The sequence below is a fragment of the Typha latifolia genome, chromosome 10 (genome assembly GCF_019914945.1).
Source record: "Typha latifolia isolate L0001 chromosome 10, TyphaL0001v2, whole genome shotgun sequence".
NCBI classification, from domain to species: domain Eukaryota; kingdom Viridiplantae; phylum Streptophyta; class Magnoliopsida; order Poales; family Typhaceae; genus Typha; species Typha latifolia.
Window position 1 is genome coordinate 5779592 of NC_133095.1, and position 16329 is coordinate 5795920.

Below are 16329 nucleotides of genomic sequence, written 5' to 3' on the forward strand. Positions count from 1 at the left end.
GTTGGCGGTGGCGCGGTCGTCGGCGGAGTTGTGGCAGTACGTGGCGTGCAACCCGGAGCGCCTGAGCAACGAGCAGGTGCTCGACCTCCTCTTCTGCCTCCCTCTCCGCCACCTCCGCCGCCTCGCCCTCTCCCTCTTCACCTTCTTCTGCTTCCCCATCTCAATCCCCCCAACCCTCCCCTTCCCATCCTCCTCCTCCTCCTCTTCTCCTTCCTATCCCTCCCACTTCCCCCCTTCCTCCTCCTCTTACCGCTTCCGCCGATCCCAATTCCTCTCCTCCTCCTCCTCCTCTTCGTCTTCTTCCTCCGATGAGTATGATCCCGGTTACGTTTCGCACTCCGACTGATGGCGATCGGAAGATAGTCGCGACTTGTATGGTATTAACCTTATCTTTTGTCTTTCGTCTGTTCTTTTAATTGGTTGGTTGTATTTGGTTGGGATGTAATGGGTTTGTTGTATTGCTGCTTCTTGGAACTTTGGAGAGCTTTTGTATTGTTAATGGAAATCTTCTTGGAACTTCAAGGTTAATTTTGACCCGATCCTTTCTTTTAACGCAGTGATTTGGGGGTTTAATTGTATAGTGATGCTTGAATTCTGCGTAATAATTGTAAAATAATGGAGACTATTGGGGAAACAAATTATGCTGATTTGATGCAAGATAATGTTTTTAAAAGGAAGGATTTTATTTAGAGCTGTAGTGCAAATCAGACCTACATTTTGTGGTAGCTCCATTACTGTCCCTGCTATAGTAATTGGTTTATAAATTATAATCATTCTCCTATGATGTTGAATTGTTGATGGTAGGAATTTAATCTTGTCATTCTCCATGAGGTATATAAGATGCACATTGCTCAAGTTCTAGTGCATGGTCAGATGTCATGTTGATATTGGCATTGTAAAGGAAGCTCATGTTGTTTGTTTTCCAAGTCAATATTTTGAGATACACCATAGGATGCATCTGGCTATAGTGGGACAACAAAAATGGATAAATTTTATAGTTATTACCTCCAATTAGGTCATGGAAAGTATATATAGGTAGTGTAGCTCTTATACCTTGTGTAATAGCTTTGAGGCTTTTAGTTTAAAATCATTATATGGTCTCTAATTTTAATTCTGGCTTATGTCACTATGCGAAGCCCTAAGTTCTCTATATTTTAAAAGAGTACAGATGAAGCAGAAAGATGACAGCTCATAATGTATAGACCAAAGAATTGCCTTCTTTTAGAGGCATAAGCTAGCGACAGATTGAGTAGAAGAAAATCTCAATAGGATATATAAAGTTCTTTGCCAAAAATGAAAGAAAAGATAAACTAAAATCTTGTAACTGAAGCATAAAATATATATATATGAGAAATTTATTCTCCTAGGTAAGAAATGAGTTACTCTTAGTTAGTGATAATTTCTATTATAAGCATCAAAATTGAGATGATTTTGTAACTTGGCTTGAAGGGACTTATTATTTGAAATTACAACTGGAGTATGAAAGTTCTTCTAATTCCACTATGGATCTTGATATGTTTAAAGTAAGGGTATGACTTTATGAGGTTTAAAACTTTAAATGTTTCCTGCAACTAGATAGGCTTTGGGGACAACAAAAGTATGTTACAGTTGGATAGCATCAAAATAATTGGTTGCCCATTGTTGAGGTTGGAGTAAATGGAATCTTTTAGGTAGCCTTTGAAAGAAAAATAAAGATTATAAAGGATCTGATTTTATAGTTGTTCATCTACATGCATTCATTTCCTTTTATGAACCCATGTATAAAACTTGTTCTATAGGGAGATCGTTCAGGATCATATATTTGAATATGATGCAAAGAGGAATTGACTGCCTTTCATCAAGAGAAGTGATCTATTACCAAATTTTGCATATGTTCCTTTTTTCTTTTAGTAACTCCACTATGTGTAGAATTATGCTACTTCGATGCAAGCCCCTATTTTTAAGTAAAAGATTGAAAGGCTTAGTAGAAAAAAGAATCTATTTTATCTACTATTCTACTCGCTCTCTCTTTAACTGGAAAACACGGATACTTCAAAACTCTAAACATATCATATATGATACGACACTCATAGGTACATGTGAAACACTTCCAATGAGGATACTCTTGGATCATTTCTAGATACTTTTTAGATACATTTGAAAATGGAAAGAAGTCAATTTAGATGTCTTTTATTAGTTCAAGTTTCTATTTGCAACAAAATCGACCCAAAATGTTATTTTAGTTTGCATAATTTATGAACTTGAATGGGATAAAAATTAGGGTTTCATGCCACAGATGCATAATCAACCCATGACTTATAGAATAGTGTTCGATATGTATGGTACATATTTTGTGCTATTTGTGTATCTGTATTGTGTCATATATGTATCCCATATTGGTATCCTCTCTCTCTCTCTCTTTCTCTCTCTCTCTCTCTCTCTCTCTCTCTCTCTCACTTGAACTTGGGACAGGCTTTGTTGTTCTGACTGTTGTAATTTTCTTGTCTCTCTCACTTAATATTTTCGGCAAACTTTTAAACTATATGACTAGTCTCCTAAGATCTTAAAAACAGGAAACAATCATATCAGTGTACTGATGTGAACCTAATGCACATTGTCTAAGAAGCAAATATGTGGCAAATTCAAGATTAGAAACCAGAATGTGCTCACTGTTTTCATATCTGATATACCAATTCCTAGTAGCAGACTAGTTTTTGTCAAGGAGTTATGTTTATACCAACAACATGGAGAGTCCTTGTTAGTTGGAGTAAAATCTTTGCCATGATATGCATTGTTCGATACATTTTTCTGGCCATAGTGGAAACAGAATTCGTAAGTTTTATTGTTATTAATTCTCTTTGAACTGGTGCCGATCAAAGTCGAGCCTGTAGGATCCGTAATCCGTGCCATTATCTTACTGTCAGTAATGATGCATATAATGAATTGAAGTGGAAAACATAGCAATAAAGCTAATGCTACATATTGATTTGATGATTTGATCTAGCAACATAGGTCAGAATGGAGTCGAAAATATGCTCTCCTCAGCTTCTGCCCCCATTATTCGAAGTGCAACTGAGGAGGACTTGCATGTAGGAGAAGTCGTTATATTTAATTAAATCATCCAATTTCTTATGTATGGAAAATGATCAATAAAACATTTGGATCAGCATCTGAATGCAACAGTACTGTTCAAGCTATCTAGAATAGTTTTTATCTAAGAATAGATAGCATTATTAATACCTTACACCCTCTTTTTTCCCAAGAAACCAGTGTGGGAGCTCACTATATTGAGTATCCTACATGAGCCAAACAATTTGCCATTTGAGGATCTCATGCCAGTGTGGTAAATTTTGTTGTTGAATTCTGTTGGTGATAACAGTTCTGGATTTCAGTGTTGTATTTTTCTTGACAAACATTATAAAGCATTCCAAAAATTATATAAGCATATGAACTTATAGCCTTGGGCTGTACTACAAGAACTAATTTCCTTTATCAATGTTTCTATACTTTGTAAATAGGCATTAATATTGACATGGTAAGACCATCATATACTTGAAATCCATCAAATTGCTGGCTTTATTGGTTGAAGCTATTAACCTACAATCATGTCTTTATTTGTAATATTTTTGACAAAAGAGAATGTTCTTCAATTATAGCATTAGCAGGGTGAGACTTTGATTTCTTTTTTCCTCCACTTTAGATACTTTTATAAGCATAATTGTAGCAAAATTATGAATTTATGATGCAAGAGCACATCCAATTTGTGATTGTCCTTGTACATATAAATAATACTCTTACTCCGACATTTCATTTCTTGATGAGAGATGGCAATAGGAACTTCGAAATTGATTTGTGAATGTCGTGTTACTTTGGATTATTTTATGTTTGCAACTTCAGCTGTATCCTTTTAGATTCTCAAATAATGGTTGATAGAAAGTTGAAATATTAAGTAAATTTCAGGATTCTTCTGTATTCTGCTATACTTCCCAGGATCTAGAAAATTATGATTTTAATTAATGCTTCTGTTTGATATCATATCCTAGCAGCTGAAGTTGAATAATGAATGTCACCTTGTCTGAGTCACGTTATTATTAGAGTATTTATGTGGATATTCATGATTTGTTCATATTCTATATCATCACTAATATTCGCCATTGAAGTTACTTGTACTGTCTGGAGCTGCAGCATTCCCTACACTTCCATCACTCTTATGTGTTTTCATCTTTCATACATTTACTCAAGAACATTATCATTTACCTGTGTAAGTCTTATATTTTCTTTCTGACCTTAGCTTGGTAGTTGGTTCAAGTTTTCTTTGAAGGCTCTCGATTGAACAATCTTTAGTGATGTATCTGTGATGCTTTGATCTTTCCTCATTCTTGAGTTTATCAAGATAGAAAAAGCTTGTTTGCTCCTCGGAATGACCAAGGTACTAACTACGAGCCCTATGTTCGCATATTACAGCTAATACACTGAGCTAGTAGTAGACTAGAGAGTAATGTGTGAAATACATAGTATTTTGTTTTGTTGGTTTCTTTTGAAATGCCAGCAAACTGAAAGTACTTGTGCAAAGAGAAGTATGAAGCGCAATAGCTTTGAGAAAAAATTGCAGGTTAGCCAAACTGAGTCATTTTTCTTTACGTCCTTTTTGAGCTTCTTGTTTAGATGATTAAGTCTGTACATTTTACCATTCTCTAATCCTACATTGGCAGTAGAATCACAGTTTTAAGTCTGTAGTATGTCCAAATATTTATATTGTAGGTCAATGCATCACACTATTTGTGTGCGATCCAGTATTTGCTTCAATTCACCGTCTTTAATTTGTTTATTGGGGAGACGATAACAATGACGCTTATCCTGATGTCATTCTTTCAAATGCCAATTACTCTTCTCTGAGACAAGTTAAGCGAAGAAATCTCATCGTCCTTATATTTCTTTTGTTCCTCTTTTGTGATAAATAAACTCCTGGTTAACTATAGTAACATTCAACCTTACTTTTCAATGTTTCACGATGAACATTTCCTAATTGTAAATGTTAATGGTTGCATATCTCCATTTCCTACCTTACGCGAGGTCAAGCCATGATGAGTATCAAAACCAAAAAAATTAAATTTACTGTAACATAAAATTATTTATTTAACCCTATTGTAACAGGCAGTGCTGCATGTCTAAGGTGAGAATCAAATTTATCATTCGGTTCTACTAAGAGTCTCCAAGCACTCGGATGGTTGAAAAAGATCATAGTATTATATGAGTATAATCCCAACTCATTTCATAAAGGGTGACCCTTCTATTACCTCCTAGTTTCTTCTTGTTGATGAATGGCCAGAGGTATCTCAGGTTTGATGATATTTATGATTATGTTTTACAAGTAAATTGATGAGCTTATTAGAAGGTGAAAATATATCAGAGAGAAGAAAGATCACACCATAAATGACACCTGAAATAAAGACAAAAAGAAAAGAGCAAAATACTAGTATTTTCCCAAGAAGTTCTCATTCAGTAGATTAACTCGAAGATTTCGCAGCTTGAAGCATATCTACGATAAGAGTCTTTACATCCCTATAAAACAAAGAAACCCAATATAGAATCATTGTTGAGCTCACGAGCAAAATAACAGAAATAATTATGTATTGACTTAAAAGTGGATGATGTAAATAGCAGATGAATCGCATTTAGTGAGAGTTGCATGCAAGGATCAGCACTAAAAAAATAGGACAAATCAGATTGGAAAAGAAAAGGGATGGATGAGAAATTGAAAGAGGAAAGAAATGCATAATTCATGACATCTTCCTGATACCTATACGACATATCAAAAACCTCAAAGCCTTTCAACATGTTACGTATCTCACTACATAAAACCTTGGAATCTCAAAAGATGCTTATTGATCCAGTGGTGAATCGCAAGTGTACTTAAAGCACCAGAAACCAGAAACACGTCAGAAATGACTCAAAGAACTAAAAATAGAACCTTCAAATAGATGAGCTATAAACATGGAATGCAAGAGAAGCACAATAACATTGCAGGCAATTTTTTGGTAGCTTACTTTCTATCTTCCGCACGTCTAGGGAAAGGGATTCGAAGCTTTAGAACATTTCCTTGATAACCAGCCTAAAGATATGGGAAAAGATTAGTCTCAACTATAAGATGGACAGAGAAAAATAGATATAACAACTTGACTGAAATAACTCAGATGCTTTTACTTGTATCAAAGTTATCAGATATAATATTCTCAAAAGAAGCTATACTAATACAGTTCATGAAGTGCTTCATAATGTGTATTATCCTGGTAGGAGTAAATGATGGTATTTATATCAAAGATGTCATCTTTCAAACTTCCGCTTACATTTGACCGCTTCTACTGATAACACACATTCTTCTATAAATTCTTTTGAGTTACCAATGGAATGCCTAGAAATTGTCCAAAATCAACCCTAAAGCTTCTAACACAACTACACATGATCATCCTATCTTAATCCATTTTTTGTTACTACCACCTTCATCTAAAATTCATTTTTGTTATTTTGTCATATTATTTATATACTCTATTATCTATTCTATGCATAAATTTCACAATCCAAAGTTACAATGATGAAGAATTTGTTTAATTTGCAATGATTCAATCTTTTCTTCCATTACCATGTAGGGTTGTCAATTTAAACGAGCGGCTTGGGCTTGGCTCAGCTGAAGCTCGAGTCCATGTCGACTCGGTTAGAGATGAGCCGAGCCCAAGTCGCCAAAACCGGCTCAAAATTAATATCGAGCTAAGCCTGAGCTAGAGTCAGCTCACTCAAGCTCAGCTAGATAGGCTCAGTACAAAAGGGGTGAGGAGAAACCCAATCCCCAAGTCCTATTTCCACATCCCCACCTCCTCCACCACGGTGCGCCGGTGCCGCCTCGTCCTCCTTCACCAAGTCACTGCCACAGTGCTGCCTCCTCCTTCGGCAACGGCAAGCCGCTACGGTGCCACCTCGTCAAGTTGCCGTGGTGCTGACAAATTTTTAGCGGATTGAGGTGGATCAGCACCTCCGCCACGCAGCTCTCTGGTAGGTCCCCCAACGCCATCCTGCAGGCCTCGATTTTCTTCTTCTTTGGCTCGGCTTAGGCTCGATCTGGCTTGGTCCAGCTTTATCCGGCTCAGCTTGAATGAGGCTTAATAACAGACTCATTTCAAGCTCGGTCTCGGCTCGGGCTCAACTCAACTCAAGTTGAGTTGAGCCGAATCTGAGCCCAATTGTAAGGCTCAAAATTAATTTCGAGCCGAAGCCGGCTTACTCAGGCTCGACTCGTTTACACCCCTATTACCATGCAGTCTTTATCACTAAGGTGTCACCACCCGATAAGAACATCCTTTTCATTCTGTAGGATTACTACTTTGAGTAAAGAGGTGTTTGATTATCTTATCTTTTCCTCTTCTTCATGATATCTTCTTAACCACATAATGCATCTTCTTAATCACATCTTGAATGAAAGATGTGATTGATTATCCTCTTTTCCTCTCCTTCACAAGATCTTCTTAACCTTAAACTCTGTTAAAATAATGCCATCTCTGAAAACAGGACTACGCAAATTGGTAAAGCTTTTCTGGTTAATAAGTGATTCACTCAGTATGCGTTCTTGACCATTTGAGCTGAGGCTGTCAATGTAATAGATTATGGCGGGAACCAATGGATGTAGAAAGTACAGAGATCCTTCTACTTAGCTATACTGATCACATCCGATTCATGATGATAGAGAGCACCAGTGCACCACTAATAAATAATTTGACATAATTTGGTTAAGTACTCTCAACTGTTTCTGCCAAGATTACCTTCTCCATATCATATATAGCAACATTCTACACAAACACATGCTGGCAATTTTCTTTCAGACCTATCATCTAAATACCAAATATTAGAGGCACTATAATCATTGCAGTTCCTCCTCACTTTTAAGGACAAAAAAAGGTTGTGAAATGTATTCAGCTATTGAATTATTCATGTAGTACATGCGTTTGAACACTTTTTACTAGCTTTAACTTTTGGATATGATAGTCAGAGGAAACTATAATGGCCACAAGCAAGGAGAAAATATACAAAATGTCCTGCTTAAGATATTAGCATGCAATCAAACAGTCATTATCACCTGCAGAATGCATATATAAATAGGAACCAGAGAGGAGAATTTAGTCCACCTTTACATTGAAACCAAGACTATCCAGATCCAACATGTGAGCAAAATCCACCTGAAAATGTTCTCTCATAAATTAGCCTTCAAGACATTCATGGAGGAAAATATGTTAATAGTCAAGACTTGAGGTATTACAACAATAAACTATTGAGGAAACAAGCAAAAAAACTAGTTTAATGAAGAAAAGTGCCTCCTTGATATGCATGAAAAAAAATCTGAATTCTAGCAACATTCTTGCATAAAGGATACACAAAAAATCAACCAATTTCCTTCTATCCAAAATAGAGCTAAGCAAAAATATATTTGGACTGTACAGTTATAGATACAGCTCTACATTTGATCGATCTAACATGTATTATGTTTGCATTATGGTGGTTGCTGCAGTGGTACAATTATGATCTATGCTTTCCTAGCAGAACCGGGCACTTGACCAGAACAGCACTGAAGAGAACTAAGCCGTAAAGTGCATCCTTGAGAAAAGCCCAGATGTGGCACAGTACATCATTGTCCTTGAAAGAAGGAAGCCATCTTTTTTAAAATGAAAGCTCAATAGATATGTACTAAAGAATGAAATGAGAAATATCAACAAAATATATAATTACACTATGGAAGGTAAATATTGTAGAAAGATTCATTTCATAAATATGCCAGAAACTCAGTGACTCTATTTTCAAAGAGAATAGTATATTCAACAAAGTATGTTTCCTATCTAAACTCAAGAGAAAAGTGAATTTTCAGATAATTACTTGCCTTAACCGAGGTCGAGTGTTGCACTATCATCTTTGTATCTTCAGCGTGATCCCTATTCATGTGGGACTACCAATAGCATATCGTTAAGTTAGAGAAAACAAATTGTTAGTCATAAAGATCAAAGAAAAGTAGTAGAAGAAATACCGTAACAGGACCAGAGAACTGAGATATTGGATCAACTTTTGCAGCCATATATTCCTCCCCACTGAATTCTGGTGACAATAGCATCGTGGACTACCACCATGTCAGAGACATAAGTTTACAATTTCAACTTTATTTTAATTTGTAACACTGCAAGAAATCTGCACAGGCCTCAACAGGTCATGGTCATGTCAAATAGAACTTAGTTTTTTCGAGATAAAAGTTGAATTAGAATTTAGCTAACACAAAAAAAAATGATCAACAAGAACTGGAACAATAATTCTTTAGAAAAAGGAATACAGATAATACTCTATAGTAGTATCTTAATTTTGTGGTTCTAGTAAGATAAATACAACTAACAGACTATCAGCCATCATGGTGCTATGATGATATTCTGAGTTCTCACAAGTCTATATACCTCCTGATCCAAGCAGAGCTGTAGCAACCCCAGAAACATATCTCACAAATTTTAGTTTAATATGTATGAAACGGAAGTCACCAAAGTCGACCTTCAATTGAAAAGCCTTTTTCAGATGTCAAGCAACAATATATTATTATAAGTGGAAGATTTAGAGAGTAATCAGAAAATACCCAGAATGCATCTGGATGCCTTCTCAGGTATTGAGTACGTACAGTGTCTCTATCAGCTTCCTGAACCTAATGAAAAGGTCATATTACAGAAAATCTGATTAGGACATATATCAAGCTATGGATGAGAAACGGCATAAATGAGGCAAGACAATGCAACAAGAATGTGCATTTGATACTATAAAAACTAAAAGAGTAAAAACAAGTGAAACCAAAATTGCCTACTTATAAATGGTGTGATCTTGATAAAGGAACACAGACTAAAATGTAATAGCAGAATGCGAATAGAACAAGATGTTGGAAAATAACACCATCAGATTGAATCGTAACAATGATGCTAATAAACCATCCTTAGTCCTATCACATCCAAATTAGCAGAGTAATATGCATGGGAATGTATCAGAATAAAATTATGTTTTCTTGTGCATACTGCAGAAGATCAAATTAGCATTAGTTCACATTAAAGTTCGGTGCATGTAATAAGATATCACATTAAATTTTTGATGTAGCACAGAACAGTGTCTCATCTATCAAATAGAATAAAAGAAAGACTTCAATATCTTTCATCTTCTAACATGGTATAATATCCAATTACTCAGCAAGTTATATATCATTTCACATATAAAGTGCACAAGCCGTGCATGCACTCTTAGGCATGAATAGGAAAACAAAACACACAAAGGGACGCTAGAAGAGAGAGAGAGAGAGAGAGAGAGAGAGATTGGTGTACACACAGAAACAGCTTCTCCATATATGGTGATTACAGTATCGGTCCTATCTTCGGGATCCTTGGCAACAAGCAAGGAGCATTTAGGATTCAATTGAAGATTCTGCAAATACCAGTGAATTTAAAGTCAGCTAGTAGGCCCTAAAAATAGTGAGAAACAAAAATACGAACAGTGGTATGTTTTCTCTAAAACCAAACTAATATGGCATCTTGAAAAATATTAGAAGACCAAGATAACAAAGTTGCACATGGAGAAAGCAGAATCCTTCAAACCTTCGAGTGAACTGCTAAGCTACTAACAGCCAGAATAGGGGAGCCATCTTGATCACATGCGAAATCAACCATTGATCCAGATGGATAGCCCTCATGATCCTGCAAATTTAAACTAACGTTGATACACATAAAAGTATAAAACCAATAGGTATTAGTAATAAGTTCATATGCTTCATGATCTTAAAGACTCAAACATCAACTGTTGCTTCATGCCTTATTTCATAAAAGTAAATGTATCCCTTCTGCAAAGCAAAAGAATATACTTCTTAAAAAACTTGTAAACAATGAGCCTGCATGTTGGAATTAGATATTTCCCACATGCATTCTATGAAATAAGATTATCAATAATATACCAAATAAAATATACATGAAATGACAGAAGCTCCAGTCAGATTCATAGACCATTCTTCTTGACAACTAACCTTAATCTAATCTACACACAGTAATTGGTTAATCTCTTAACATATGATTTAAACCAGGTCTCCTAGTACAACTACATTCAGAAAACTCAAAATACCTATCCTTGAAAAACTATCTATATCTCTTCCTTTCAACAATAGGTGGTGAAGCAAAAGTCGACTTGAGGAAGTTACATTGAACAAATCTTTTCAGCTATCACTGGGCACCCACTTCCAAGAATTGGTGAAACACCTCTAGGAAAAGCAAATTCAAGCAAGAGAATGAGAGAGAGCTCTATTGCAAGATTATTTAGATATCACTGCCATATTGGTCAAGTTTAAGCTCATGCGACCAGTAAGAAATCGCAAGAAATTTCATAATTTGTCTAGAGCCCAGACGGATGAGAAATTATAATAAACTATAAAGAAAAGTATCAAACCAATTGACTCAAAATAGGTCAACAATGAAAGTGTCAAACCTTAAGATGCCCCCCTCAAATGATGCTTCTACACACCACATATTGACAGATGACAGATAACACCACATGTGGCTCCTACAAACCACCTGCAGTGCTAAGCCGCACATGACTAGTTAAGGAAAGAAGAATAGAGTGCCTAATTGATAGCTACCATTCTGTACTGCTAATAAGTCCATCGCTCATCCTTTCTAATTTCCATTAAGAGAGCCCCATAAAGTGGGCCTTGATTTGTCACTTACTATGAAATTGGTGTACTGACGCTCAATAGAATCATACTCCAAAGTTGAGCATGTACAGTACAGAATATATGAGTAAAAAAGATATCAAGGAAATAGAAGCTTCTACTTTCTCATTCATCTTGCTCCATCTTTATGGTTGATAAGCTTAGTTATTCTAATCATGAGTTTGTAATATATAGATATTCAATCACTACATGCCACTCATATGTCTCACAAGACAAACACAAAAGTCAACCAATATTTCTACTATAATCATACATGTAGTACTTCCACCATTGCAAATTAGTTCTTGAGTACAATATGACCTGAATTCTTGTCGGATGTTTTATAAGCAAGCTCATTAATTGTCAAAGCTACATGACGCCAAGTAGCTGATTTCCAAGGGACTGAAATTTTCAACACCCAACAATCTACTATTTAGATGGTAAACTAACTTCACAAATTTGAAACTAAAACACAATAGAAAATGTCACATGGAGTTCACAAAATTACTGTTATATTAAGGACCTCAAGTATTAAAACATATTAACAGCCAACAAGAAAAATGTAATAGTCAAGAAGAATTCATTCTAAAGAATATGCTAAATTTAACCACTTTAGATTTTTAACACGAAATATCTGGTACAGCAAGTCGGTTTCATAACTAAAGTAGTACAATGAAGATAGAGACACAAAAGTATCTATAAATGTGATGGAAGTTTGTAAACCTGGGAATGAGTAGAAAGCATGCCCCTAACACTTCGGTCAAGTATAGTTCGTATTTCTTCAACTGAGGGAAGTCGAGCAGCTTTCTCCTGTGCAAAATATTTTTCTTTTAAGAATAAAATTGTTTTGAATCAAAGTTGTCAAAATGAGGCATCACTAGTGAGACAGTAGAACAATAATTTCATGCATCCTCAGGAAAAATAATAAATATAAATAAATTAATATATATATATATATATTTCTGTCAGCGTGATTAATAAGCTTCTGGAGAGACCAATCTAATATGTTACATATGTACGGTGCAACTTCTGAATCAAACAGAATATACATCAACTGACTACAAAGTATTTCCCCTGGGATCCAAAACAAGTCAGGAATGCAAATTTTCTACCAAGCCCAAGTCCAAGCAAAGTCTTATAGGCCCAAAAACTTAAGCACAATCATGCAGCCAGCCAAAACCTGTGACTCGACCAACTGAAATTATTTCGGAGCAAGCTATACCAAGTGGTATGAGAAACATTTCGTGATACCCTACTCTAAGTTACAAAAAATAAAAAAATAAAAAATAAATAAATAAATGTTAGCCTCCTGCGCTATATTTTCTATCACCTAACATTGAAATAACCTTGGCTGCCAATGATCCATTAGTGGATCAATCCACATCTAGCCATGCCTACTCTAAGTTAAACAATATACCAACCTCCTAAATTGGGCCCTCAATGCTCTTCACTAAATTTCGTCCAATCCAATTGAGTCTGTCTAACTGCCAATGTTCGCCCTAAATTACAGACCGCTTGCAAAAGATTATCGAAGGACACCACCTTCAGTACTATCAACATATGTCAAATTTAGATACTTGATGAATCGCATGCCTTATAAATTAAGCAGTTTACTAGTAGAAATTTTCAGCTTCATTATCCTTCCAATAAACTGTCTGGTTCTCTGAACAAAAGAACAAAAAGTTTCATTTCATCAAGCAATCAAAAGCTCGTGCAATGATGTTAGAGGGTACCAAGAGAATGAGATACTCTTATCAAGGAATGGAGGAATGCCTAAACAAAGATAGTATAAAATAGATCATGCACATGCACAAGGAATAGCATGCTCTGGTTGGTTATCTAGCGCAACCTACTATAGAAAACCAAATATTTCAAGCATAAATAATAACATCGTATTGGCAAAGCTCAGAGTGGCAATATTCTGCAAATTTTTGAAATAAAAAATTAAAATCATCTCCAGAGCAAGCACTCCCTTAATTGATATCTCAATCAAACCATACTGCAAATTCTACATAATCACAAACAATATACGCCTAATATCCACACCTGGTGAGCTCGAATCAGCTCAAAGGCATCCGGCGCTGCTTCCACCTGAAAGAAAGTCGCAATAAAACAACCATCAGCATTTCATCAAGCACATAAACCACCAACACCGACTGAAATCTTGCACCAATGGATTGGTATCAGCAATCCAACCAAATCAACCTGAGATTGGGAGGATTGCGAAGCGGCCATGGCAAGAGGAAAGGAGTGGAAGAGGCGGCGTCTCCTCGAAGGAGAGAAGAGGAGGGCTGGGCGGGCTAAAGGTTGCTGTTTGGGATTGGGAATGCCATTGAATAAGTGAAGGGAAGGTGAGAAAGGAGAGCGGACGCATGGCGTGAGAAGGAGAGTTTTCATGTCTCCGTCTTCTTCGCTCCTACCTCACACTTCCGGTTTCTTTATTCCATCACCAATTACTTCTTTTAGTTGACAATTGATTCAAGATATTATTATTTCGTGCAGACAATTTGAAGAACCCAATCAAATTTTTATTTCAGTTCCTAGGTCAGTTCGGTTGTGGGCCTGACCTAACCATTCTCCGGTGTCCTGTATTAATATATTGATCTAACTCATTCAATAGCTCTAATCATATTTAACAGAAAATATATAACGTCGTAGGGTACTTGCATTTGAAATAATACAATCACAATTATTATATATGCATATCAAATTGATACGTTGGTGCATATCTAATAGTAAACCTGTAGCAAGCCGTGCTCGCACAATTCGAATCCACACTTCGTGCCAAATTAATTAAGGGTCTATTTGGTTGGATAGATGTATTTATTTTTTTAATAAAAATCTAAATAATTTATTAAATAAATAATTCAATAAGAACCACTAATTTCTCTCTCCTAATTTAATGATTGGGATTATAATAGTACTAAATAAAATTAACTAAAAGTATCGCTCATATGAACTAAAGTACTGGTTTAGTTGACAATTGCTTCAAGATATTATTATTTCGTGATGAGTAATTTGCACAAAGAACCCAATCAAAATTTTAATTCAGTTCCTAGGTCAATTCTATTGTGGGCCTATCCATGCCCCGTCGTCCATTCTATGTGTATTAGTATATTGATCTAGCGCATTCAATGGCTCTAATCATATCCAAGAGGAAATACATAAAGTTGTAGAATACTTGCATTTGAGATAATACAATCAGAATCATTGTATATGCGTAATTGATGCATTGGCGCATATCTAATTTAATCATTTTATTTCTCTTTCTCGGGCTCTTAGCTAATCTAGTTTTTATAAAAGATAAAAAAAAAATATCGATGCAAATTGTCTTATATACCCCTTAATTTATTAAGGTATGAAAAAAAAATTGATAACTAAATTTGCATAGAATCATTGCTCAATTTATTAAGCTTCAAAGAAATGATTACATCTTGATACACTGAGACCGTAGGGAGAATAAAATGACAATCCTAGAATTAGCTCCACACTTATTTGAATATAAACTAAATAATGAGTAAATGCATAGCCCATATACAAGTACTCAAACAAAGTATAAAATGGAAAGGATAGAGCATCGGCTCTAGAATAAGCCTCCCTCTTAACAGACTAAAAAAATAGGTAATTTCAAGAATCCATATAAAAGTACTCAAACAAAACATAAATTGAAAGGGATAGAGCATCGACTCTTAAACAAGACTCTTTTAAACTCGGAGCACAAAATATTACGAGCCCTATGGTCTTCATGTCTACAATAGATCTAGCATAGAAACCAATCAACCCAACCACATAAAAATAATACATATAAAATAAATATGAGTAAAACATTGAACAAAAGTTAATTTTATTATTCAATGGCTAAATTTTAATTTTAAGTCCTTAATATGGTCGAATTTGAAGATATTTATGAAATATAAAATTGTAGAATATTGAATAAGCTTTCCAATGAATATAAAATAATACAATTTAGAGTTTATACGAGAAAGATACGAGTAAAATCTAAAGTTGATTCCATTATTTTATAATGGATTACTTCAACTTTAAAAAAAAAAGTTGACTAGTAGGCTTATGAAGTGGTATATAATTTATTATGACAATAATAATAAATTTGTTAGGATAGAATGGTGAAAAGAGAAAGAAGAAGAATAATATTTTATTTCTTTATTTAAAAAGATCCTTATTTCTCTAAAAAATTTTGTTTCGTTTTGAAAAAGAATAAAGTAGCATTAAATAAAAAAAAACATAATTTTCTTTCTCCCACTAAAAATAAAGTAAGGTTAATAGTAAAATTATGTGATTTTGCAATCAAAATATAATACGGGAAGAACATGGAACCTATGGTATATTTATGAGGCAATTGTTTCATGATATGCCCTATGAAGTATAAAAAAAATCACACTGTCTCTTTGTAGAATGGTGCAAGAGTGTTCTTATTGTAGTACTACAAGTATAGAGTGTCAATTATGCATCTTTGTTCTCATATTTATGAAATTAAATCTTAATATAAAGGTGAAAAATGTAATTCACTCTACTAAAAAGAAGGCCTCAAAGGCATATATATACATATATATATCGGGTTACTAGGTTGGCGGGTTGATTCA

General features: G+C 35.0%; 1 protein-coding gene across 1 annotated transcript; it reads right to left on the bottom strand.

Annotated features, from left to right (window-relative positions):
* Positions 1–5364: 5364 nt before the first annotated feature.
* On the bottom strand, positions 5365–14223 carry LOC140796235 (glutamyl-tRNA reductase-binding protein, chloroplastic). The gene is made up of 12 exons (XM_073149171.1): positions 13934–14223; positions 13775–13819; positions 12452–12538; positions 10629–10727; positions 10363–10458; positions 9632–9697; positions 9459–9549; positions 9044–9111; positions 8900–8965; positions 8154–8204; positions 6027–6091; positions 5365–5541 (listed from the first exon to the last, which is right to left on the bottom strand). Exons 1-12 carry the CDS (start codon positions 14123–14125, stop codon positions 5487–5489), a joined length of 981 nt encoding a protein of 326 aa, XP_073005272.1. The 5' UTR covers positions 14126–14223; the 3' UTR covers positions 5365–5486.
* Between the last annotated feature and the right edge of the window lie 2106 nt (positions 14224–16329).

Bases quoted from the DNA above. Each gene is read 5' to 3' on its own strand.
- LOC140796235 (XM_073149171.1), bottom strand. From the start codon at position 14,125: ATGAAAACTCTCCTTCTCACGCCATGCGTCCGCTCTCCTTTCTCACCT. The intron at 8,205-8,899 runs GCAAGTAATTAT...GAACATTTTCAG, and splicing joins AACACTCGACCTCGGTTAAG to GTGGATTTTGCTCACATGTT. The intron at 6,092-8,153 runs GTGGACTAAATT...CCATATCTTTAG, and splicing joins GTCTTGGTTTCAATGTAAAG to GCTGGTTATCAAGGAAATGT.